This window comes from Muntiacus reevesi, chromosome X, assembly GCF_963930625.1.
Source record: "Muntiacus reevesi chromosome X, mMunRee1.1, whole genome shotgun sequence".
In the NCBI taxonomy this organism is placed as follows: Eukaryota; Metazoa; Chordata; class Mammalia; order Artiodactyla; family Cervidae; genus Muntiacus; species Muntiacus reevesi.
In genome coordinates, this window is record NC_089271.1 from 7,277,064 (window position 1) to 7,302,531 (window position 25,468).

General features: G+C 50.9%; 1 protein-coding gene across 2 annotated transcripts in view; it reads left to right on the plus strand.

Annotated features, from left to right (window-relative positions):
- Positions 1–25,468, plus strand: part of SHROOM2 (shroom family member 2) — a 130,497-nt gene that overhangs the window by 46,340 nt on the left and 58,689 nt on the right. For both annotated transcript variants that reach the window (XM_065915586.1, XM_065915587.1), the window contains exon 2: positions 15,589–15,740. In XM_065915586.1, coding sequence (XP_065771658.1) covers positions 15,589–15,740 — 152 coding nt within the window. The remainder of the gene's footprint in view (positions 1–15,588; positions 15,741–25,468) is intronic.

Sequence of the window (25,468 nt, forward strand, 5' to 3'; positions counted from 1 at the left end):
AATCATGGAGTGGGTTGCCATTCTCTTCTCCAGGGGGTCTTCCCGACCCAGGGATCAAACCTGGGTCTGTTCTGTCTCCTGCATTGGCAGTACGGTCCTTTACTGCTAGTGCCGCCTGGGAAGGTCTTACTCCCCTCCTCCAAGACATATATATATATATATATATATATATTTTAGAAAATTTATTTATTAATTTGGCTGTGCTGAGTCCTAATTGTGGCGTGCAAAATCTTTGATCTGAGTTGCAATGTGCGGGATCTAATTCCCTGACTGGGGCTTGAACCTGTGCCCCCTGCATTAGGAGCGTAGAGTCTTAGCCACTGGACCTCCATGGATGTCCCCCTACCCCCCCCCCCCTTAATATATTTTTCAAATGCATTATACTCCTCTGTCAGCACTACGGGGATTAGATGAGGAAAAATGTAATGACTTGGAGCTGGTAGATTTCTAGAGTACGTGCAGTATGTCTTGAAAGAAGTGAAAGTGTTAGTTGCTCAGTCCTGTCTGACTCTCTGTGACCTCATGAACTGTAGCCCTCCAGGCTCCTCTGTCCATGGGGATTCTCCAGGTAAGAATACTGGAGCGGGTTGCCGTTCCGTTCTCCAAGGGCATCTTCCTGACCCAGGGATCCAACCCAGGTCTCCCGCGTTGCAGGCCTATCCTTTACCATCTGAGCCACCGGGGAAGTCACAGTATGTCTTGGTTGTAAATAAAAATGTGAGCATAGAAAGATATTATAGGCTTTGTAGCCTGTTTCTCAGACATGAAAATAAATGATACCCTGTTAATAATTTTTTGAATTAGAAAACTCAACGAAGTTTTATTTTAAATTATTTTTCCATGTTGGGATTTTTTTTTTAGAAATTTTTTACATTATAAACATTAAAAGGAGAAATGATTTGGCTTTATAAAGAGTTCGGGCTCGTTCTGAAGTACGCCGTCTTCTGGATGAACGGGTCCGGTTTTCTAAGGGCCCCTCGACCCTCGGGGTCTCTGCGGCCGCACGGCTGCACGCCAGCTGCCGCATCCACAGCTCGTGTCTTTGTTCGGGGCCGCAAGAAAGGGTGGGACCAGATGTTTCTGCCCCTTTGATGCAGAGACAAAGGGTTTCCCCAGAGTCGTCCAGCTGACGTCCGCTTCCGCCAGCTCCCGTCTCCAGTTAGGACCGGCCCGGCCCCACCCACTCTGGCCGTCTGGAGACCGTGTCTGTCCCTGTGTCTGCATGGACGGTGGCTGGGGCACAGCAGGGCTGTTACCCATCGCAGACGGCCTGATCCTGGCAGTGACAGAGCGTGCCCCCCGCTCCCCCCCCCCCAAAAAAAAAAAAAACAGAATTCCAGGGAATCTGGGCAGGAGCAGGTCCCTGCAGGTCAGTCAGGCCAAGTGTAGGGAGGGACAGAGGGGAACTGGAGGGTGGGTACTGAGAAGGTCGCCTTGGTTTGCAGGGCACTTCACTGCCCGGGGGTTCTACCTGCAGAAAGGAGGCGCATATGACTGGAACAACCCAAGCCACAGGCTGCCCATTGAGGACTTTGCCGATGTGACTTTCCCCTGCAGCTGTTTTCTGAGGGGTGGGGGAAGAGTCTCACCAAGGTGTTTGGTTTTTTTCTTTTTTTTTTTTGTAACATTTATATGTTTATTTGGCTGCATCAGGGCTTCCCTGGTGGCTCCGATGCTAAATAAAGAATCTGCCTGCAATGCAAGAGATCTGGGTTGGATCCCTGGGTCGGGAAGATTCCCCTGGAGAAGGGAATGGCTACCCGCTCCAGTTTTCTTGCCTGGAGAATCCCTTGTGGACAGAGGAGCCTGGTGGGCTACAGTCTATGGGGTCACAAAGAGCTGGACACAACTGAGTGACTAACACACAGACACTCACTCATTTGGCTGCATTGGGTCTTAGTTGTGGCATGTGGGATCTTCTGTTGTGATGCCTGGATTCTCTGGTTGTGTCCCACAGGCTCATTAGTTGCCCTGTGCCTGTTTGCTTGCTCTGTGGCGTGTGGGGTCTTAGTTCCCAGGCCAGGGATCAAACCCACATGCCCTGCCTTGCAAGGTGTATTCTTAATGACTGAACCTCCAGGGAAGTCCCTCACCAAGTCTTGAAATCTAAAGTATGGCAACAATTTGAGGACACGGGGATACTCCCCATAAAAATTCAGATGTCCAGCCTCTTCAAGAACAGTAACAACCACTAGAGGATCCTCCCACCCTGGGCCTGTGTAGTCAAAGCTATGGTTTTTCCAGTAGTCACCTGTGGATGTGAGAGTTGGACCATAAAGAAAGCTGAGTGCCGAAGAACTGATGTTTTTGAGCTGTGATGTTGGAGAAGACTCTGGAGAGTCCCTTGGACAGCAAGGAGATCAAACCAGTCCATCCTAAAGGAAATCAGTCCTGAATATTCATTGGAAGGACCCATGCTGAAGCTCCAGTACTTTGGCCACCTGATGTGAAGGACTGACTCATTGGAAAAGACCTTGATGCTGGGAAAGATTGAAGGCGAGAGGAGAAGGGGACGACAGAAGATGAGATGGTTGGATGGCATCACCGACTGGATGGAAGTGAGTTTGAGCAAGCTCCGGGAGTTGGTGATGGACAGGGAGGCCTGGTGTGCTGCAGTCCATGGGGTCGCAAAGAGCCGGACACAACTGAGCAACTGAACTGAACCAGAGGCCAGGCACGGATAGCACTGGGCCTTCAGTGAGGAGCACCCTGCCCCGTTCCCAGGGCCCCTCTGGAGAGCTGGTGTCTTGGTACCCCAGACCCTTCCCTACGCTCCGAGCACTAGCATGTACAAATCCTGAAATTTCTGTGTTCCCCGCGGTGCTTAGCTAGGCCCTGTGAGCTGCACCTTTGGCATCTGTCTTTGTCCAATTTGTTGTTGTTCAGCTGCTCAGCTGTATCTGACTCTTTGCGACCCCACAGACTGCAGCTCGCCAGGCTCCCCTGTCCATCACCATCTCCCGGAGTTTGCTCAAACTCATGTCCGTTGAGTCAGTGATAACATTTAGGTTGCGATTGGGGGAAAAAAAAACAAACCTATAAAGAACAAACATTTTAATTTTCACGATCTGGAGTCTGGAAGTCCATGTGGTTGCTGGCAGATTCAGTGTGTGCTGAGGACCTGGTTCATAGGTGGTCTCTTCTAGTGGCCTTATATGGTGGAAGGCGTCTGGAAGGTCTTGGGAATGTTTGGTGCAGTGTAACAGCCCTGATGTCGTCTCTGAAGGTTCCACCCTCATGGGCTTCTCTTGTGACTCAGTTGGTAAAGAATCTGCCTGTAGTGCAGGAGACCCAGGTTCGATTTTCTGGGTTGGGAAGATCCCCTGTAGAAAGCAATCAAAGTAATGTTCAGTTACTTAAAGCAATCACACAGCCCTACTTTTGGGCTTCCCTGATAGCTCAGGTAGTCAAGAATTCACCTGCAATGCAGGACACCTGGGTTCGATCCCTGGGTTGGGAAGATTCCCCTGGAGAAGGGAAAGGCTACCCACTCCAGTATTCTGGTCTGGAGAATTCCACGGACTGTATAGCCCATGGGGTCACGAAGAGTCAGGCACGATTGAGTGACTTTCACTTTCCACCCTATGGCCCAGTCTCCTCCCAACGACCCCCAGCCCCTTAGATCATCACACTGGGTTGGGGGGGGGGGTTGGGTTTCTTTTTTTTTTTCCTTTTTGGCCTCATCATGTGGGGTCTTAGTTCCCTGACCAGGGATGAAACCCATGCACCCTTCTCTGCACCGCATGCACGGGAGTCTTCACCCCTGGACCACCAGGGAACTGCCCCATGGCAGCGCAGTTGGGCTTCAGGAGGACACCCCGAGCATTTTGCCTGGGACAACACCGGTGAAAAGGACTTTTTCCAGAAGCACAGCCCTCGTGATGGGTGAGATCACCCATGTGTTTACCTGATAAAAAGATGAAAGCCTGCAGGGAGCTCTGACTTCACCCCTAGGGAAGGCGAGGTGGCCTCCTCCGCTGGATCCCGCCCCTGACCAGTCCCCTCTGTCGTGCCGCCGAGCGCAGCCTTATCTGAACAAGCACCCCCGCTTCTTTGAAGTGGCCCCGAGGCTGGGGCCCGTCCGTCTGTCCATTGCAGACAAAACAGCTGCCCGTCTCCCAGGCCGGGGGCACTTTTGTCTTGTGTCCACCAGTTCCTCTTCCTGCCTCTCGATGGCCTATCGGCTCCTGCAGGCTGCATTTCCGCTTTGAAAACTGCATGATTAAGTGGTTCCAGCCGTTCCGGTGCTTGAACGTCCCCACTGCGTGTTTGCTCCAAGTGTCTGAGAACAGGGTTGGAATCGAGGGCAGGACTGTGTTCCCAGACGGCTGGGGAGCCTGCTTGCGTTCGCCCGGACTTGATAAGGCGTGAAACCAACCCAGAAAGGGGGCCCGGGCCGTGCTGTGTTCCTCCCGTGGTATAGGATGAAAGCGGGCTTTGGACGAGGGACCCTGCTGTCCCCTGCTGACGTCTTTTCCTCCCCTCTTCCTCCCGGTTCGCCCTTGCCAGAAGCGTTGCCTGTCGTGTTCTGAGACAGACTTTGGTATCGGAGGGGAAGTTACAGAGATAACCATTGGAGATTGGCCTGCAGAAGACCAGAGTCTTGGACTGGGGCTTGTAGCTTAAGCAGAGAACTGTCAACAGGGTCCAGGGTACTTGGCGTGGCGGTCCCCTGGTTCGGACTCTGAGCTTCCGCTGCAGGAAGCATTAGTTCGAAGCCTGGTCTGGGAACTAATGTCCTGGATGCCACCTGTGGCCAAAAATAAATGGGGACGGTGGAGGGGGGGAAGCAGAGAGTTTGGAGCCCCAAGTGGTAATGTACCAGGGTATTCGGGAGGCTGGGAGGCGGCCGTTGGTTCCAGAGTGGACGTGGGGTCCAGGAGGGTTAGTGGAAGTGAGCCAGGTACGGGGTGCAGGTGTGAGTAGAGGGGACCCCAGCCCAACACAGCTGGGAAGCAAGAAAGGACCATTTCTCCAGGGGGAAAAGGACAGATGCTTCTTTGTCACCGGCCTGTGATGTTCAGGCAAAAGCTCATAATGTGCAGAGGCTTGCCAGGTGGCTCAGTGGTAAAGAATTCACCTGTCAATGCAGGAGACAGGGGTTCAATCCCTGGGTCGGGAAGACCCCTCTCTGGAGAAGGAAATGGCAGCTCACTCCAGTGTTCTTGTCTGGAGAATCCCGTGGACAGAAGAGCCTGGCGGGCTACGGTCCATGAGGGGCAGGGGGGGCGCAGAATTGGACACAGCTCAGTGACTTAGCATGCACACATGGTGTCCAGAGCAAGGCGACCGTGGTTAGTTTTGCCTGGTCAATGGTGGGACTGGACTGAACACAGGGCCTCCACTCGGCCTGATCGGTCAGCCTCTCTCCCGTTGCTGGTGGGAGATCTTTAATTTGGGGGGCCATGTTGCATGGCAGTGGCATGACTTGTGGGGTCCAGTTCCCTGACCAGGGGTCAAACCCACGCCTTCTGCATCGGAAGCACAGGGTGTTCACCGCTGGACCGCCAGGGAAGTCCTCGAAAGACATTCTGTGGGAGGCAGGAGGCTGCCGGCGTCCTGCTGTGGTGGGTGCGTCTTCACAGGGCAGGAGGTCGAAAGGGCGTTTCAGAGCAGTCTTGTTTCCTGTTTGTGTGTTCCACCGAGGATTGTCTTGAGTGTGGCAGGCACTTTATCCTTTCTCTAGAGAGGAGGTTCCCAGTTGGGAATGATTGCTTTTATTCCTCAGGGTATATACTGCGTGGTATCTGGGGACATTCCAGTTGTTACGGGGCGGGGAGGGAATGCCGCTGACATCCAGTGGGCAGAGACTAGGAATGGCGATCGTAGACATCCTCTGGGTAAGGGACAACCCCGCCGCAGAGGAATATCCACCCTGGACATCACTGGTACCTGGGGGAGAAACGTGGTGAGGTATCCCAGTGTTCAGCTAGCCCATCCATGTTCTGTTTCCTTTGGACCCGATGTAATGAACCGTATGGAAATAGTGTTTCTAGAAAACGTAGTCCCCATTCTAACCAAGAGGACCCAGAGCTATGCCTAAGTTAGGAACACTTGACCTGTGCATACAGCACATATATCGGAGAGCCAACTGTGGAGAAGGCATGTTTGCTTTTCTTCCCCTTTGCTCGATTGCAAAAACCACAGTCGGTAAACCACAACATCTTTTTCTTTTAATTAGTGGATAACTGTACCACAGTGTTGTGTTACTTTCTGCCATACAACAACCTGAGTCAGCCATGCGTGTGTGCTAAGTCACTTCAGTCGTGTCTGACCCTGCGACCCCATGGACTGTAGCCCGCCAGGCTCCTCTGTCCATGGGATTCTCCGGGCAGGAATACTGGAGTGGGTTGCCATGCCCTCCTCCAGGGCATCTTCGCCACTCAGGGATCGAACCCGCGTCTCTTATGTCTCCTGCATTGGCAGGCAGGTTCTTTGACACTAGAGCCACCTGAAAAGCCTGAATCAGCCATGAGCATACACATAAAAATGATGACATTTTTTTAGAGAGATATTGGTGTCTTAGCCTGAGAATTTAAATTGTATTTGTGTGTGTGTGTGTGTGTGTGCGTGCGTGTGTGTGTTTCAAATGGGGAATATGTGGGCTAATTTCCACATAATCCATTTAGGTGAAACTTTTGTAAGACACCCCACCATTTGTGAATGGCAACGTGTTGCAATTTAGAAGTTTTCTGTAAGGCTGTATAGTAGCTCATCACGGGTAAAAGAAACTGTAGGTTGAGAATAAACCTTAAGAGCTTCTAGGATAACTGAACTTTGGGGTTTACTTTCCCCCCGAACAGTGTGGTATGAGGTTGAGAATAAACAGAGCATCTAGGATAACTGAACTTTGGGGTTTACTTTTCCCCCAAACAGTGTGGTATGCAAGGACTTAGAAACCAGTCTACCCAAATAACTTTGGGGTGTCTGTAAATGGAGCAATCTCAATCTCCCTTTGCTACTTTAAGTGTCTCATTTCCTCGTGTTATTAACATTAGGAGTGGGGGCCGTTTGTCACTGAACTTGCCAGTCCAGGAGCCTCCCCTGGCTTGCAGTCCTGATTGGAATGCCAGCAAATTCTAAATAATGTGTTTTGTAAATAATACTTGCATAACACTCTGAATTTGCAACATATTTTCGTAATTGTCTCCCTTTTATTCTTCTCATGGTCCTGGGTTGTCAGGGTCCTGGGTTGTCAGGCCCCCGGCCCCCCAACTCTTGTCAGAATTGTTTTGAGTGGAAAACAGACCGAGAACAATAAAGTGGGCTTCATTCTCCAGTTCTCTCCAGTCTGGCTTCCCTGCTGGGCTCAGATGGTGAAGAATCTGCCTGCGATACTGGAGACCTTGGTTCGATCCCTGAGTCAGGAACATCCCCTGGGGGAGGAGGGCATGGCAACCCACTCCAGTACTCTTGCCTGGAGAATCCCCATGGACAGAGGAGCCTGGCGGGCTACAGTCCATGCAGTTGCAAAGAGTTGGACACGACTGAGCCACGAACGCTTTCAGTTCTCCAACTGTGCAGTGAAGTGGTAGGGCTCAGTCTGAAGTCCTAGCGCCTTCGCCCTCATCTCTGTGAAAGCATCCCTGATCGTCAGCCCCTCCTCGAATCCTGTGGTCTGACTGCTCCCCGCTCTGTGATGCTGGGGCCCATGCATGCCTCCATCACTGTGCTTGTCACATGGAATTGTCTCTCCGTCAGCGTCTGGTTGGGGAGGCAGAAGGCAAGCAGTAATTGGAACAGGGGCTGCTTAATAGAAAGCAGGCTTCCAGGCACTGGCCACATACCAACACACCCCTTCCTGCTTGTCTGTTGGGCGGGGTTGCGCGGTTGCCATGGAGACCGAAAGATTTTCCCCGCCCTCCCCCCCCAGGCTTGAAATACTACCGTCTGGCTCTCTCGGTGCAGAAGTTTGCCACCCTGGGTGTAAAGAATTACTGTCAGCAGACGATTCCTTATTATCAACTTAGTGAAGAATGATTAACTAGGCACTCGTTGGGGTAAAGTGAGCTCTGAAGAGTACGGCAGCTGGAAGGAACACCACCTCCAGGCTTGTGGCCGGTGACCTCTCTGATGCTGGGAAAGATTGAAGGCGGAATGGGGAAGGGGACAACAGAGGATGAAGATGGTTGGATGGCGTCACCGACGCGGCGGACGCGAGTTTGAGCAAGTTCCGGGAGCTGGCGATGGACAGGGAGGCCTGGCGTGCCGCAGTCCATTGGTTTGAAAAGAGGCAAGACACGACTGAGCAACAGAACTGCAAGGAGAGCCAACCAGTCCATCCTAAAGGACGTCAGTCCTGAATATGTATTGGAAGGCCTGATGCTGAAGCTGAGACGCCAATACTCTGGCCACTTGATGCGAAGAACTGACTCATTGGAAAAGACCCTGATGCTGGGAAAGATGGAAGGCGGGAGGAGAAGGGGATGAAGAGGATGAGATGGTTGGATGGCATCACTGATGTGGTGGACATGAGTTTGAGCAATCTCTGGGAGTTGGTGATGGACAGGGAAGCCTGGCGTGCTGCAGTCCATTGGTTTGAAAAGAGTCAAGACACTGCCTTGCCCTTAGGAGCAGGGCTGACTTCTGAAGGGAAGCCCCGTCATCCAGTGTCCCTCTGGTGCCCTCTGCTGACGACACTTCCAGAGGCACAGCCTGCCCCACCCTCAGAGGTCCATGTGTCCAGCCCCAGTATCACCACTTAGCTGGTGACTGGTGGTTTGCACTTAAGACACACTGCATTGCTAACTGGCGTGGCACTGGAATGGCTGTCCTCTGCACACCTTTCTCCTAGATTGTGACTTCCCCTCGCCAGGCGGGGGTGTTCAGAAAACTGTCCCCTGTGTGTTACCCTGCAGACAGCGTCCCCTCCACGGGTTGGCCTGTGTTCTCCGGACTGCTGTGCTGTCCCTGAGGGTGAGGACTCTGCAGAGCCCTGAGGCCCTGAATGTTCACCCCTCCTGGAGAGCGGGCACATACCTTGGACTTTATCTTTCCATGGGGAGGCTGTGGGCTCTGGGCTCAGAGTTAAACACTCCTGTTGGGGTTCTCTGTCAAGTCTGGCTTGGGTTCTGAATTGCCACTACTGACCCCCTGATGCAAATTTCCTTCCCTTTGCATTTCTTTTTTAAAAAATTGCACTGTTTTATTTATGTATTTGATGCTTTTGAACTGTGCTATTGAAGAAGACTCTTAAGAGTCCCTTGGACTGCAAGGAGATCCAACCAGTCCATCCTAAAGGAAATCAGTCCTGAATATTCATTGGAAGGACTGATGCTGAATCTGAAGCTCCAGTCCTTTGGCCACCTGGTGCAAAGAACTGACTCATTGGAAAAGACCCTGATGCTGGGAAAGATTGAGGGCAGGAGGAGAAGGCGATGACAGAGGGTGAGTTGGTTGGATGGCATCACCCACTCAATGGACATTAGTTTGAGCAAGCTCTGGGAGCCGGTGATAGACGGGAAAGCTTGGCGTGCTGTAGTCCACGAGAGTGCAGAGAATCGGAACTGAACTGAGAGTTCCTGGGAAGCTTGAATTCCACAGATGGCTGATAAGATGCTCCCCGGGATTGTCCAAGGAGACGAGACCAGTGATGAGAGTATGTGCAAGTCTGGATACATTTCAGTGGAGGTTTTTTGTTTATTTATTTTTTCCCACAGGCTTCTCTGTTACCAAAGATGCGCTCTCCAATTGCTTCGCAATTGGATCCTCTTCCTGGATGACACAGGTCTCTCTTGGGAGACAAGGAAAATCGGGAGGGTGACCAGGGGGGTGACAATCAGTGATTGTCCTGGCTCTCCCCTGGATGGCTTTCTAGTCATAACTGATAAGTCACGGGTGTGATTCACGGCCTTTGAAATCCGATGCCGGACCTAAACGTTCCTTCCCCTTCCGTTCTGATCTCCGGTGGTTGTGATTTTCCCCGACCGTCAAAGCTCCATGTCTGAGCTCTACTGCACACCCCTTTCCTGCAGTGGCCCTTGACGTCCATCAATGAGTATGTCCCTCAGCCTGCCTTCCCAGCTGCCGGGGCGCCTTGCTGACGTTTGTGTTTCCTGCCCTGTCTTGGTTTGAGCACAGGCGGCTGCTGATCTGTGATGTGTTCTGGGCGGGAGAGATGCTTTTTCCTGTCTATCTAGAGGATGAAGCTGCTAGACGCATTTGCTCCTGTGATATAGGGTCACCTCCCTGCTTCTGTGCCGGGCCTTCTGGGACCCCACCCCCACCCTGCCCCACCGCTGCCTCCAGGGTATCCTTCCGGCTTCGGAAACTCAAGGTCAAATTCCTCATCTTCCTCTTTCCAGCCTTATCTTCAAAGGCTCCCCTTGCCAGGGCACCATGCTCGCCCGCCAGGCTGACATTCTTCAGATGGCCCCGGGTCCTCACCCGCCCCCCGTGGAATGTCCACCCCCACGTCTGCTGGCCCTTTCAAGTTGCTGTCCGGGGCTGAAGGTCTTTCGTCTCCAGCCCGAGCCCTGCCCCTCTCACCCCCACTGCCCTGACTCAGTTCCTTCCCAAGTGAGTCCCGGCTCCCACGAGAATCAGGATGACGCCCTTGGTGGGTGTCATCTTTGATCATCCGTAACAACATCCGTTGGTTGAAATACGAAAGCTTGCTTCCAAAAAGGCTTGCATGGAGTGGTTTTTTTTTTCTTCCCCCTTCCCTCCCTCTTGCTGTTTGCAGAGTAAACGTTTCCATCAGGACAGCAAGGCAGTCTGCTCATTTTTGAACACTTCGAAGCCCTAAAAACTCAACAGGAGTTTGGCAAACAGAATTCCAGTGAATAATCCAAACTGGAATATTTGGCCTGGCGAGTGTGCCTGGGGCTTTCCTTCTGACCGGGGTACATGGACAGGCATCGTGGGTGGGTGTGGATTCCTTTGTCCTTGCCTGCCTGCCCTTTTGTAAAGGGAGTTTTTTTTTCCCCCCCCTGAGCAAAGGACACTGAGAACTTTGTCCAGTGGTTGTAGAGCAGGACTGCCCCGTTTGTGGCTTCTCCAGATGGTGCCCTCTGCGACTGGCAATGCCCAGCGCTCTCTTGACTGTTAAACAGGGAATGGTGATAAAAGGAGCATGCATGTATGCAATGCACGATGCGTTCGAGGCATGACTCATCACGGGTAACGCATGATAGACTATACACAGCTGACGGGCAGAGCCGTATTCCTGGAACCCTAGGGCCAGCTTCAGGTCTGCACTTCACCAGGTTCAAGCCTCATGAAATCTTCCTCACGGGGGAAGCTTGATGGGGTCAAGAGTACAGACCCGGGGTCTTCAAAGCTGCCTCGTTTGCAACTCTCTTCGCCATGAGCGCGAAAAATGTCGGACAAACACTTTGTCTTGGGGAGGAAGCCGAGGCGGGCAGAGATTCCCGGCTACTCTTGTCTCCCAAACCTGGAGCTGTTTTTTTTGCTGGGAGTGTAGGTGGAGTGTGGTTTGGGTGAGGCAGACAGGCTGCCTTGGAATGCGGTCTTTGCGGCTGGAGCAGGAGCTGGGAAGTCTTTGCAGATGAAGGGAAGCAACACGATGTGATTTGGGCTTCAGGGTGAAGCCAGACCTTTGTTAAAAAATTTTTTTATTTATTTGGCCCAGCTAGATCTTCGTTGAAGGTCTTCCGTCTTCATTGCAGCATTCAGAATCTTTAGTTGTGGCTCATGGGATCTAGTTCCCTGACAAGGGATCGAACCCTGGGCACCCTGCATTTGGGAGCTCAGAGTCTCAGCCACTGGATCTCCAGGCAAGTCCCTTAGCCAGACGTTAATGACAGCTCTTTGAGAGAGTCTTGCATGCAAGGGTTTGCGGGGATGAGACGGAAAAGCTCACCAGGTCATGGCCGAGTCGTTCCAGGTGATGAGTTGCCTGTAGGAAGGGCTACCTTCAGAATCTGTCCTAAGACCCTGCAGGTTCCTCCATCATCATGGTTTCGCCTAAAGGCTTTCTCGTGATGCTCAGATTCACCAGCTCTGCACCTGTCTGTTTGTTGTCTCTTTGGGGACACCCACCCCTTTTTTATCCTCTGTCTCCTGCTCCTTCATCCTCTTCTGCCAGGCAGCCCAAGGGTTCTGTCCTCCGCTGTTCATGGGTCTGTTTTCTGTGTGGGCAGACTCCATCCCCGCCTCTCCAGTCTTTTAAGTTCCTTCCCCTGCTGTTCACTCCATCTTTTTCCCCGGGGGACTCCCACCTCCCGCCCACCCCAGCTAACTGCCCACCAACCCTCCGATTGGACACAGTCCTTGGGCACCCCCAGCTGGGGCATGTCAAAACCTAAACTCTCCACCACATATCCTTCACCTTGGCTGTTTCTGGCTGAGTGTGTAATCTTGGCCAGGTGGAAGCTTATTAACGTTGGGATCTGTCATTACATTGGGGTTAAAAATCGTCTAGACTTGGAGACCGGTTGTTAGCCGAACGAATTGCTTCATAGCTCTGTTCGGAGTGGTCATTTTGTTTGTGGTGTCAACTTGCAATAAATAATGTTACCCTAAGGAGGGGTTGAGCTGTCCATGAGTCCAGGCGGAGAGACGGGTCCAAGTACCATGGGGTTTCATCCTTGAGCCTGTCAGTGGCTTTATTTCCAGCTCTGCAACTCTCAGAGGAGGAACATTTCCTTGCTTTAGTGCCTGGTGAGGTTTGGAACTGATTTTCAGGTCAGTCCTGGCATATAGTGGGAGCACAGTGAACTTCCAAAACTGTACCCTGGTATGCACATAAACAGTCATCTTTTTCACAAGTTTCCCTAGCAGTTTGTAAAAATAATGGCTTTTTGGTGTAGAATAGGGGTTGGCAGCTTTTTTTTTTTTTTTTTTTAGTAACAAGCCAAGTAGTAAATATTTTTGGCTCTATGGGCCCCAAACTATTCCATTCTCTCCTGTAGCGGTGTATAAACAAATGGGTGTGGTTGTATTCCAGTAAAATTTTACTTACCCCAAACAACAAAAAAAAGACAGCTGGCTGGATTTTTTGCAGCAGGGGAGGGGAGGGCACGCCAACTACCATGTGGGATCTTCCCTGGCCAGGGATGGGACCCGGGCCTCCTGCATTGGGAGCACAGAGTCTTAACCATTGCACCACCAGGGAAGTCCTAGCTGGCTGGATTTGATTCATGAGTCATAGGGCTTCCCTGGTAGCTCAGCTGGTAAAGAATCTGCCTGCAGTGCAGGAGACCCCAGTTCGATTCCCGGGTTGGGAAGATCCCCTGGAGAAGGGAAAGGCTACCCACTCCAGTATTCTTGGGCTTCCCCGGTGGCTCAGACTGTAAAGAGTCTGCCTGCCTGGTTCGATCCCTGGGTTGGGAAGATCCCCTGGAGGGGGGCATGGCAACCCACTCCAGGATTCGGCCTGGAGAATCCCAGGGACAGGGGAGCCTGGTGGGCTGCAGTCCATGGGGTAGCAAAGAGCCGGAGACGCCTGAGAGAGTGAGCAGAGCACACAGTTTGCAGGCCACTGGTGGAGAAAGAAGGTTGGTTGATTGATGGCTTACTCGTCGCTTAGTTGGATTATTACTATCTAAGAAAAGCTGGGTTAAGGATTTACAGATTGAAACTTCTGAGGATAAAAGCCGTAAAATCCTTTTAAGGAGTCGGTCAGTTCACTTGTATACATACTGTGTGTAACTCTGAGTAGGGAGTGTTTTACATACATGGGTTCGATCCCATGCTCAGGAACAGCTGAGACCTGTGGTCTTGCCACAGCTGAGACCCCATGCCACAATGAAGATGGAAGATGGCATGTGTTGCAACTAAGACCCAGCACAGCAAAATAGATAAATAAATATATTTTTTTTAAAAAAGAAAAGCAGTCTAGCAGATCCTCAAAATGTTTATGCTAGTTACCATATGACCCCAATATTCTACTCCTCGTTGTACACCCAAGGGAAATGAGAACGCATATTCACACACAAACATGTGTATGCAAGTGTTCGTGGGGCGCTGACAGCCAAATGTATGGATGTGAGAGTTGGACTCTAAAGAAAGCTGAGCGCCGAAGAATTGATGCTTTTGAACTCTGGTGTTGGAGAAGACTCTTGAGAGTCCTTTGGACTGCAAGGAGATCCAACCAGTCCATCCTAAAGGAGACAGTCCTGAATATTCATTAGATGGACTGATACTAAAGCAGAAACTCCAATACTTTGGCCACCTGATGCGAAGAGCTGACTCACTAGATAAGACCCTGATGCTGGGAAAGAATGAAGACGGGAGGAGAAGGGAATGACAGAGGATGAGATGGTTGGATGGCATCAGTGACTCAAAGGACATGAGTTTGAGTAAGCTCCAGGAGTAGGTGATGGACAGGGAGGCCTGGCGTGCTGCAGTCCATGGGGTTGCAAAGAGTCGTACATGACTGAGCAACTGAACTGACTGAATAACCAAGTAGTAGAAACAAAGTAAATATATCCATCCCTGATGAACAGATAAATCGAATGTGGTTAATCGATACGATGGAGTATCACTCAGCCATAAGATGGAACGGAGTTCCGACACAGGGTGCAACACGGATGCACCTGGAAAAAACATCACGAGTGTAAAGAAGCCAGACACAAAAGGCCATCTGTTGTATGACTCTGTGTATATCAAGTGTTCACAGTAGGTACATTCAAGACACATATATGGTTTCCGGAGCCCGGGAGGACAGGAGAGTGACTGCTGACAGGCACGAGCTTTCTTCTGGGCTTAGGAAGCCTGTTCTCAACTGGGTGGGTGGTGATGGTTGGATGACTCTGAGTACAACTAACAGTTCATTCATTCATGTGTACGTGGGTGGATTGGTGTGTATTTGACTTACAGCTAAATAAAGCTGTTACAGAAATAAGAAAATAAAGAAAACATTGAAAGAAAGCTGTTACAGAAAAAGTCCTAGGTGCAGGACTTTTAAAAAAAAACTTTATTTTTTTGGCTCTGGTGGATCTTTGTTGGTGCACGTGGGCTTTCTCCAGTTGTGGCGAGCAAGGGCCCCTGTCCATGTGCAGTGCGGGGGCTTTTCATTGCAATGGCTTCTCTTGTGGAGCATGGGCTCTAGGGTGCATGGGCTCAGTAGTTGTGGCCCCCCGGGCTCTGGAGCGCAGGCTTAGCGGTTGTCATACATGAGTTTCCTTGCACTGTGGCACGTGGACTCTTCCATGACCAGGGATCTAACCTGCATTGGCAGGTGGATTCTTAACCACGGGACCCCCAGGGAAGCTCTAGGTGCAGGGTTGATGGGTGAGACATAACTCGTCAGTAATTTTAAAACACCCCTCTTTTTTGTTTTTTTTTTGGAGGAAGGAGATCCAGAAAGCAGAGGGGCCCATCTGGATCCCCTGTTTCTGGTGTGTTTTTTTGAGTGTTCGTGTACTCTGCTGCCCCCTCCGTAAACGGTAGGTCTTGCAGATGCAGACCGGATCAGGGGTACAGACCAGACGAGGGGCGCATCCCTGGTCTCTCAGCGGGAACCAGGGCCCAAGCTGGATCCCTTCTTTCCTGGGTCATCCTGAAACCAGTCCGAGAACTGGTGGATGGCACAGAGCTGTCACCAACACGTCCTCCTGTCCTCCTGAGGACTGGTTTGCTCCTTCAGGGGGGCAGCTCACGGACCCTCTTTCTGCATTGCAGGTCGAAGAAGGGAGCAAAGCTGCGGCTGTGGACAAACTGCTGGCCGGAGACGAGATCGTGGGCATCAACGACGTCGGCCTGTCTGGGTTTAGGCAGGAGGCCATCTGCCTAGTGAAGGGGTCACATAAGACCCTGAAGCTGGTGGTGAAAAGGTAAGACCTGGGCGTCAGGCCTTGTTTACGGACAGAGATGAGCGGGCCAGCAAAGCGTGGAGTCTGTTGGCTGCCCTGTGCCAGCTCTGGCAGTCCTGATGTGGACATGTGTCTGTGTGTCTGTCTGTGCATACATGTGTGAGCATGTACACTTAGGAAGTACACGAATGATTCATCTCTTGGCCAAGGATGAATACAACATCACAAATTTAAAAGATTTCCTTTTTTTCTTTCTTTTTTTTTTTTTTACTTAGTTTTATGTTGGAGTATAGTTAACTTAGCTAAAGCTCCGATACTTTGGCTTCCTGATGCAAACAGCTGACTCTTTGGAAAAGACAGCAAATTGAGTCAGTTATACATATATATATATATCTACTCTTTTTTTAGATTCTTTTTCTGTGCTTGTCACGGAGTATTGAGTAGAGTTCCTGGTAACGGTCAGTTCTTACAAGATTCCTTCTTTGCATTATTGCTGAGTGTTAATTTTTGATTTATGAAGTGGTTTTGATTCCTTAAATCTTATCCCTGGCCATAGCTGATGCTCTGAATGAAGCAAAGTGTCATGGTCCATTTTTAACACAAGGTGGCAGGCTACCGGATTTCTGGGTCTCATGCTAACGTGGAGTGGTGTATGCGGACATCCAGGTGTTTCTAGCACTGTGCTGAGCTCTGGGGCGGGCAAGCATCCTTGCTTAGAAAGCAAATTGTGAATGGGAGTTGGGATCATTTGAGGGGGTCAGAGAACGAAATTGGGGACCTGATGCTTTTACATGCTGGAACTAGAACAGTACAGCTGGGCAGCACGGAGGTGTTGGTGATTGTTTTGGGCCATGCTGGCTACACAGCTTGCTGGCTTCCCCTGGTGGCTCAGCTGGTAAAGAATTTGCCTGCAGTGCAGCAGACCACGGTTCGATTCCTGGGTCGGGAAGATCCCCTGGAAAAGGGATAGGCTACCCACTCCAGTATTCTTGGGTGTCCCTGGTAGCTCATCTGGTAAAGAATCCACCTGCAATGCAGGAGACCTGGGTTCAATCCCTGGGTTGGGAGGATCCCCTGGAGAAGGGAAAGGCTACTCACTCCAGTATTCTTGCCTGGAGTATTCCATAGAATTCTTGCAAGATCTTAGTTCCCTGACCAGAAATCAAAGTCAGGGCCCCAGAGTGATGGTGCCAGAGTCTTAACCACTGCACCACCAAGAAGTTCCTGTGACTGCTTTTATATAGAGAAATAATCCTCGACTTGGTATTTCACAGTTGGCTCATTCACAGTACAGTGTTAACCTGCCTTTTTTTTTTTTTTTTTTTTGCAGAATCAGTCCAGTCTTTTCCAGGATTGTAAATTTTAAAAAAGTAAATTGACCTCCCCATGCACTTCAGTTTTTAGTACAGACTTGAAGACATATCCCAAAGGTTTTTTTTTTTTGAACCAAAATAGCATCCAAGGAGGAGGTTGGGAAAGGGAAGCAGGAAAAAGTTTTGTTGTTTGCTGCATTAACGGAGCAGCCTCATTGCTCCGTGGAGTAGGTGATTGTCCTCATGAATCAGAAAACTAGAGTCCCGGCGTGGCCGTTTCCGAGCCCTTAGGGGTGGAGGGGACATGAGAGGTGCTGTGGTGGTGTATCGTTTCTCTGGGGTCACCTCATCGACCTCTGCACTTTTAAAGAGGAGCAGCTTTTGGGGTTCCGTGTGGTGTGTTCCCCGGAGTCAGCTGCAGGTTTGGTCCCCCAGGAGCGGTCAGTTGCAGTGACCCTAAAGGGTTCTACGAAGTGCCCCCAAAGGGTTTGCTCACTGCGCAGTGGTCAGAACAACCACTCCTCAGGGGTGGCTGCTGGAATACCAGCTAGCTACAGTTTTCTCCAAGTGTGATTTTTTTTTATTCTGCATTTATCAGTACTGAGAGTGACATGTGGACGTGGGAAAACATTTCGGTTTTCTTGTCGTCGTTAAGTATTTATTTTTATTTGGGTGTTCCCGGTCTTAGTTGTGGCACCTGGGATCTAGTTCCCTGACTGGGGATGGAACCCCGCGGCCCTGGGTGCACAGCGCATATTCTTAGCCACTGGACCACCAGGCAGGTCCCAATATTCACTTTCAAAAGAGAATTGCGTGGAATCCATCAACCTTTCTCCCACCCCCTCTCCATCCCCTCATTTTGCCTCTCTGGAGAGTGGCCGTCTCAGTACTACGAGCTTAGATTTTCTTTTAGAAACAGGTAGGTGCTTGTGTGTGTACACGTGAAAGTGGGGTTTGTTACAGGTTGAGCACCCTGAGGCCTGACTCGTGACTTGTCCTAACGACCCCGTGATGCTCCGAGGTCTGGATGGTCCCCTGTGTGCGTTAACAGATCCTCTCTGCGTGGATGTTCATGGTGCTTCCGGGGTGTTCGTGTAGCAGACAGTGTTGTGCTGTGACTCGTTTGCACCCACGTCCGCGTGTGCGTAAGGCATCGTGGTCCATTCCTTGCCTGGGAGGTTTTGAGTCAGAAGCTGTGTGCCTCCTGAAGTTTGTTTTTGCTGCCTTTGTGGATGGGACAGGTGACAGATGCTTTTATTGTTGGAAGCAGGCATTTCTGTCCACGGGAGTGAGGTGGGACATCCTTCCATGTGTTCAGAAGCTTGTTCTGAACTCGAGGAACATATGTGAGTGTCTGAAAACAAGACGATCTGAGTTGTGTTTGGAGCACAAGCCGTGAGAACTGGTGGTGGGAGGAGAGAGAGGAGGCCTGGAGGCCTGCTTACTGGTGGGGACAAGCGGGTATCTAACAGATTTGTGGGAACACGGTCAGATTTGGACTCGGAAGGGTGGAGGGGAGCCCCCAGTGTAGACGCTAACTTTTGCATTCTGCATACCCGGGTTCCCTTTAAGTGACAGGTGTGCAGAATGATTATCTAGTTTGGAAGTAACATGGAGAAAGAAATGGCAACCCACTCCAGTATTCTGGCCTGGAGAATCCCATGAACCGAGGAGCCTAGCGGGCTACACAGTCCATGGGGTCACAGAGACTCAGAGACCACTGAGCTTAGGAATCTAAGTAACGTGTATAATATGTTATAAAACCAAGACAAGTGGTTGGTTCAGATGCTTTTAAAAAAAACAAAACACACTTTGAATAACAAGCTTAGATATTTTTAAAAATTTTAAGTCATTTTATATTAAAATTTTAACACTGTGTGTAAGTATTATTTGGGCTTCCCAGGTGGCTCAGTGGTGAAGAATCCGCCTGCGCATGCGGCAGACACAGGTTCGATCCCTGGGTTGGTAAGATCCCCTAGAGGAGGAAATGGCAACCCACTCCAGTATTCTTGCCTGGACGATCTCATGGACACAGGGGCCTGGTGGGCTGCAGTCCATGGGGTCGCAGAGAGTCAAGACACGACTGAGTGACAGAACATGCACACAGGGAGGAATTATTTTGCCTATTAGAAAACTCTGAAATGGTTTTTGCTTAGAAATATGAAGTTTATAAACTGGTGAATTTTACAAACTAGGGAATTAGTTAATATTAGGATCTGTTCCTGTCACTTGGCACATGGTGAATTCCTGCTTTAAATCCTGATGATGCACATAGTAAGGACTTTTAAAACTCCATACTGTTATATTTTTTTAATTAAAAGAATTATTTGTTTGGCTGTGCCAGTTGTTAGTTTCAGCATGTGGGATCTAGTCCCTTGACCAGGGATTGAACCTGGGCCCCCTGCATTGGGAGCGTGGAGTCTTAGCCACTAGGATTCTTTCAGTTCAGTTCAGTTCAGTTCAGTTCAGTCGCTCAGTCATGTCCAACTCTTTGTGACACCATGAACCACAGCACGTCAGGCCTTCCTGTCCATCACCAACTCCCGGAGTTCACCCAAACCCATGTCCATCGAATCGGCAATGCCATCCAACCGTCTCATCACCTGTTGTCCCCTTCTCCTCCTGCCCCCAATCTTTCCCAGCATCAGGGTCTTTTCAAATGAGTCAGTTCTTCGAATCAGGTGGCCAAAGTATTGGAGTTTCAGCTTCAACATCAGTCCTTCCAATGAACACTCAGGACTGATCTCCTTTAGGATGGACTGGTTGGATCTCCTTGTAGTCCAAGAGACTCTCAAGAGTCTTCTCCAACACCACAATTTTTTCAAAAGCATCAATTTTTCGGCGCTCAGCTTTCTTCACAGTCCAACTCTCACATCCTTACGTGACCACTGGAAAAACCATAGCCTTGACTAGATGGACCTTTGTTAGCAAAGTAATGTCTCTGCTTTTTAATATGCTGTCTAGGGTGGTCATAACTTTCCTTCCAAGGAATAAGTGTCTTTTAATTTCATGGCTGCAATCACCATCTGCAGTGATTTTGGAGCCCAGAAAAATAAAGTCAGCCACTGTTTCCCCATCTATTTGCCATGAAGTGATGGGACCAGATGTCATGATCTTAGTTTTCTGAATGTTGAACTTTAAGCCAACTCTTTCACTCTCCTCTTTCACTTTCATCAAGAGGCTCTTTAGTTCCTCTTCACTTTCTGCCATAAGGGTGGTGTCATCTGCATATCTGAGGTTATTGATATTTCTCCCCACAATCTTGATTTCAGCTTGTGCTTCCTCCAGCCAGCCCAGCGTTTCTCATGATGTACTCTGCATATAAGCTAAATAAGCAGGGTGACAATATACAGCCTTGACGTACTCCTTTTCCTATTTGGAACCAGTCTGTTGTTCATGTCCAGTTCTAACTTGCTTCCTGACCTGCGTACGGGTTTCTCAAGAGGCAGGTCAGGTGGTCTGGTATTCCCATCTCTTTCAGAGTTTTACATAGTTTCTTGTGATCCACAGAATCAAAGGCCTTGCCATAGTCAATAAAGCAGAAATAGATGTTTTTCTGGAACTCTCTTTTTTGATGATCCAGCGGATGTTGGCAATTTGATCTCTACTTCCTCTGCCTTTTCTAAAAGCAGCTTGAACACTAGGAATACCCAGGAAGTCCTGTGAGTGCTTTTAAAATTGAGTTCTTCAGCATCGAAACATGTATATTATCTAGGGTGAAACAGATCGCCAGCCCAGGTTGGATGCATGAGACAGGTGCTCGGGCCTGGTGCACTGGGAAGACCCAGAGGGTTCAGGTGGAGAGGGAGGCGGGAGGGGGGATCGGGATGGGGAATACATGTAAATCCATGGCTGATTCATGTCAGTGTATGACAAAAACCACTGCAATATTGTAAAGCAATTAGCCTCCAACTAATAAAAATAAATGAAAAAAATAAATTAAATTGAGTTCTTAAATCAATAACATGTATCCTTCCCTGCTTGGTCACTCAGTCACATGACTCTTTGCGACCCCATGGACTGTAGCCCGCCAGGCTCCTCTGTCCATGGGATTCTGTAGGCGAGCATACTGCAGTGGGTTGCCTTTCCTTTCTCCAGGGGATCTTCCCGACCCAGAGATTGAACCCAAATGTCCTGCATCTCCTTCATTGGCAGGTGGATTCTTTACCACTGCACCGCCTGGGAAGCCTGTATCCTTCTCTGTCTAATCTCCCCATTCTTGTCCGTCTCCATCCCTAGGCAATCACTAATCTGACTTGCATGTCTGAGAAGAGCAGTTTTCTAGTGTTTTTTTTTTCTAGTGTTTTATGCCTGGGGCTTCCCTGGTGCCTCAGTCAGGTAGAGACCGCCTGCGGTGCAGGAGACCCAGATTCCATGTAGAACTCCACAATAGATCACATACTCTTTCTAAGTGATTAGTTTATAAAGGCACTCTGCAGTGAGTTCTTTGACTGAGCCGCCAACACACAATTAATCCAGTGTTGGAGGTTGACCAGACGGAGGAGGCGCTTCTTTAACCCTTAAGTACCTAACCACCCCAGGCACCTTAAGGAAAGGTGGCTTTTCTGATAAAAACTGAGAAGAGCTTAGGGTCATGATGGTGAGAGCCGGCAGTGCAGCTTGAGTTGTTCTGGGAGGTTCTGCAGAAAGGCATGTACGCACTTCAAGGTGAAACAAGGCGTTGCGAACCACGTGGGCAGTTTTTCTGGTCGGTTGGTTTGGTCTTTTTGGTTTTTCATTTTCTTTGGAGGGGCGGGGGCTAGGCTAGGGCTTCATTGTTGCACAGGTTTGTCTCGATCGTTGCGGCGAGCCAGGGCTGGGGGCCGGGGAGTCAACTTTATTTTCAGTGCGTGGGCTTCTCATTGCAGTTTATTTTGTTGTTTCCGAGCACGGGCTCAGGAGTGGTCACACATGGGCTTGGTTGCTCCGAGGCCTGGGGGATCTTCCCAGACCGGGAATCGAACCCGTGTCCCTTGCGTTGGCAGGTGGATTCTTCACCACTGGACCACCAGGGCAGTTCCAAAGTGGGAACTGTTGGTTGACACATTCCCTCCCGCGGGTGACTCTGCTGGGTGTGTTTGTCTTTCTCGTCCTTGCCGAGAGCAGAGCCCTGCCTCTCAAAGTGGAGATGTCGGTTTCCTCGGGCCCCACATATCTTGTCATCATTTAGAAGCCTTGGGGGACAGGAGCCCCAATCACTGATCTGTCTGCAGCCAAGCTTCTTTCCCGGACGGATGAGAGCCGGCACTGCCTCCCTCCCAGGGTCGTGTGATCGGGGAACAAAGAATGGTCACAGGAGCCCCGCAGGTGCACATACGTCCTCCTCCGAGACGCCCAGGCTCATCCAGGCATCTGCGTGGAGTAAGAGCACCCGGGGAGCAGGGGGAGCCACTGGTCTGCCTCCTGGGCTCTTTCTTGTTCCCTCTTTCTTGGCCAAGGAACTGATGCTCACAGGGAAGTTGAAGCGGATGTGGGAACGTCTCCTGGTCTGACTCCGGTACACCTGTCTTCCCCGCCCCGAGATCCTGATGGGCAGGTGTGGGAGGGATGTGGGCACCGGTATTTCCCTGAGGGCTGCCAGTGTTTCCCTGAGGGCCGCTGGCTGTTTTGCGGGGCGGCCACCTCAGTCACGCCACTGGCTTAAGCAAATGCGCTTGGAAAAGGTTAAGACCCGAAACTGGGTCACTTGTGGCATTTTCCTGATTAACAGGGGCCGTCCTCGCTGTTGGAGACGCGCTGAGGAAGGGGGAGTTCTCGCCAGCGCTGGGTTCAGGCTGTGTCTGCTGGCTGCTATCAAACATGCACTAAAAACCTCTGCGTGCAGAGCACCCAAACCTCATCCACCGGCCTCGGCTCCGGGCAAATGACCGTATGTTCAGCTCCCTTTTTGGAGTGCATGGAATTTCAATCACTGTACGGAAAATTTCTTCCAAGTATCATATCGTAAACTACCGTGCCGCTTGGAATGGCTCTTCTGCTCTTTTTGCCACATTTGTTTGGTGAATAGGAGTCTGTTTACAATGAGCCTTGCCTGCCACTTCATCATTCATCTCACTCTCGAGCGGTCCGCCCGCTGCTGTGAGCCGTTTTGCCAGGACCACACTGTCCTTAAGGCAGATTCTTTGTTCCTTTCTGCTGCTCTGCCGGACGCCTTAAAGCTTTCCGTGACTCTGATTCCAGGCTAAGCTCACATTCAGGAGCAGATTAACACCCAGGGATGCAGGCTTTTGCTGCAGGAGGTGGTGAGGGTTAGCCCGATGCTGTGGCACGGTGACCCATTTAAAGAAGGCAGGTGTCCACTCCAGTGACGGCACGCACGCCTGCTCGGAGCAGGTTTCCTGCCACATGCGTGGCTTTCTGCACGGCCCGGAGCTGCAGTGAGTTCTCACCGAGCCAGCGTCGTGTCCGGCCTCCCCTCTGCCGCTGGCTCCTTGGAGCTGTCCTGAGCAGGCGGCTCTGTGCGTGGCCCCAGCAGTGATGAGCGCAGATGCTCCTGAAGCTGCAAGAGGAGAGGGGTGGCTAGGACCGGGCAGGTTGTGTCTCCCTCTCCCCCTTCTCCCCCTCCCCCTTCTCCCCTCCCCTTTCTCCCATTCCTCTCCCTTCTCCCCCTCCCCTCCCTTCTGCCCAGCCCTGCTCCCCTACTCAAGAACTCTTCCTGGGACAGAAACTCTGTGTGTTCAGGGGAATGTCTATCATACAGGAGATGCTTCCCTCCCCCTCCCCCGTTCTCCCCTCCCCTCCCTTCCCCCTCCCCCGCTCCCCCTTCTCCCTCTCCCCTTTTCCCATTCCTCTCCCTTCTTTCCCTCCCTCTTCCCCCTCCTCCTCTCCCCCTTCTCCCTCTCCCCTTGTCCCATTCCTCTCCCTTCTCCCCGTCCCCTCCCTTCTTTCCCTCCTTCCTCCCCCTCCCCCCTACTCCCCCTCCACTCCCTTCTTACCCTCCCCCTTCTCCCCATCCCTTCCCTCTTCCCACCCCACTCCCCTCCTGGAGAGCTCTGGGGCAGAAACTGTGTTCAGGGGGATGTCTGTCTTACTGGAGATGCTCCCGCCCTTCTCCCCTCCCCCTTCTCCCCCCCTTCTCCCCTCCCCCTTCTCCCCTCCCCTCCCCTTCTCTCTCTCTCTCTCTCCCCCTCCCATCCCCTCCCCTTCTCCCCTCCCCCTCTCCCCTCCCCCCCTCCCCTCCCCTTCTCTCCTCCCCCCCTCCCCTCCCCTTCTCCCCTCCCCCTCTCCCCTCCCCCCTCCCCTCCCCCTCTCCCCTCCCCCCTTCCCCTCTCCTTCTCCCCTCCCTCTCCCATCTCCCCCCTCCTCCCCTCCCTCTCCCTCCCCCCTTCTCCCCTCCCTCTCCCTCCCCCCTCCTCCCCTCCCCCTCCACTCCATCTCCCCCTCCCCTCCTTTCTCTCCCCCACCCCCCATCTCCCCCCGCCTCCTGGAGAGCTCTTCCTGGGACAGAAACTCTTGTGTGTTCCGGGTATCTGTCTTACCCCAGTGCTTCTGCAGAGTGATCTGAAAGCCATCATTCACATTTCAGGGGAAAAGTTTCTGTTTTGAGCGTTTGGGGGCTTATGGCTGTTGGCCACTATGCTTGCTTTCCTATAAAACAGAGTAGACCCACCGGTTTATATTGGGCAGATGTTGACTTGCTTGGGCTGTTTTCTGTCATTGTTTTTATTACGTAAATTCAGGAGGGGAGGGTGGAAAACACCACATAGATCAGACTTGTTTTTATTAAATAAAATCAGGAGGTGGGGGGAAAAACTCACACGGAACAGAACTGCTTTATTTGGGGAAAGGCTGCTGCTTTTCAGATGTAGACTTAGTGTATGGCTTAAGCAAGTGAATCAGGTGAATTATGTGAGATGTTGCCTATTCAGAGCCAAGAAGAGAGTGATAAACAGTTGAGATTTGTTTTTCGTTGAAAGGCATGCAAGTAATGTTGATGAAATGTGGTGATGGTTTCTAATATATTAAGGCACACAGAGAATGTTGCATGTATTTTTGTTTGTACACTCTTTTTTTTAATTTATTTTTTGTTTGTACACTCTTAAGACTCACCAACTCTGTTGCTTATATTTAGTTATGTTAATTTATATTTAGTTATATTAATGGTTGCGTGTTGCTGTTGCTGGGTTGGGCTTCGCTGGTGGCTCAGTGGGTAAAGAATCCGCCTGCCAATGCAGGAGATGTGGGTTCCATCCCTGGGTCGGAAAGATCCCCTGGAGATGGAAATGCAATCCACTGCAGTATTCTTGCCTGGAGAATTCCCATGGACAGAGAAGCCTGGCGGGCTACAGCCCTTGGGGTCACAAAAAGTGAGACAGTCACCCCCCACCGCCCCCTTTCAAAAGTTAACAGAAAGACAGCCCAGTCACTTGGGTCTGTCCCCCTTCTGCCTGTGTTCATTGTGTGACATGTCTATTGTGGTCTTTCCTGCAAATACAT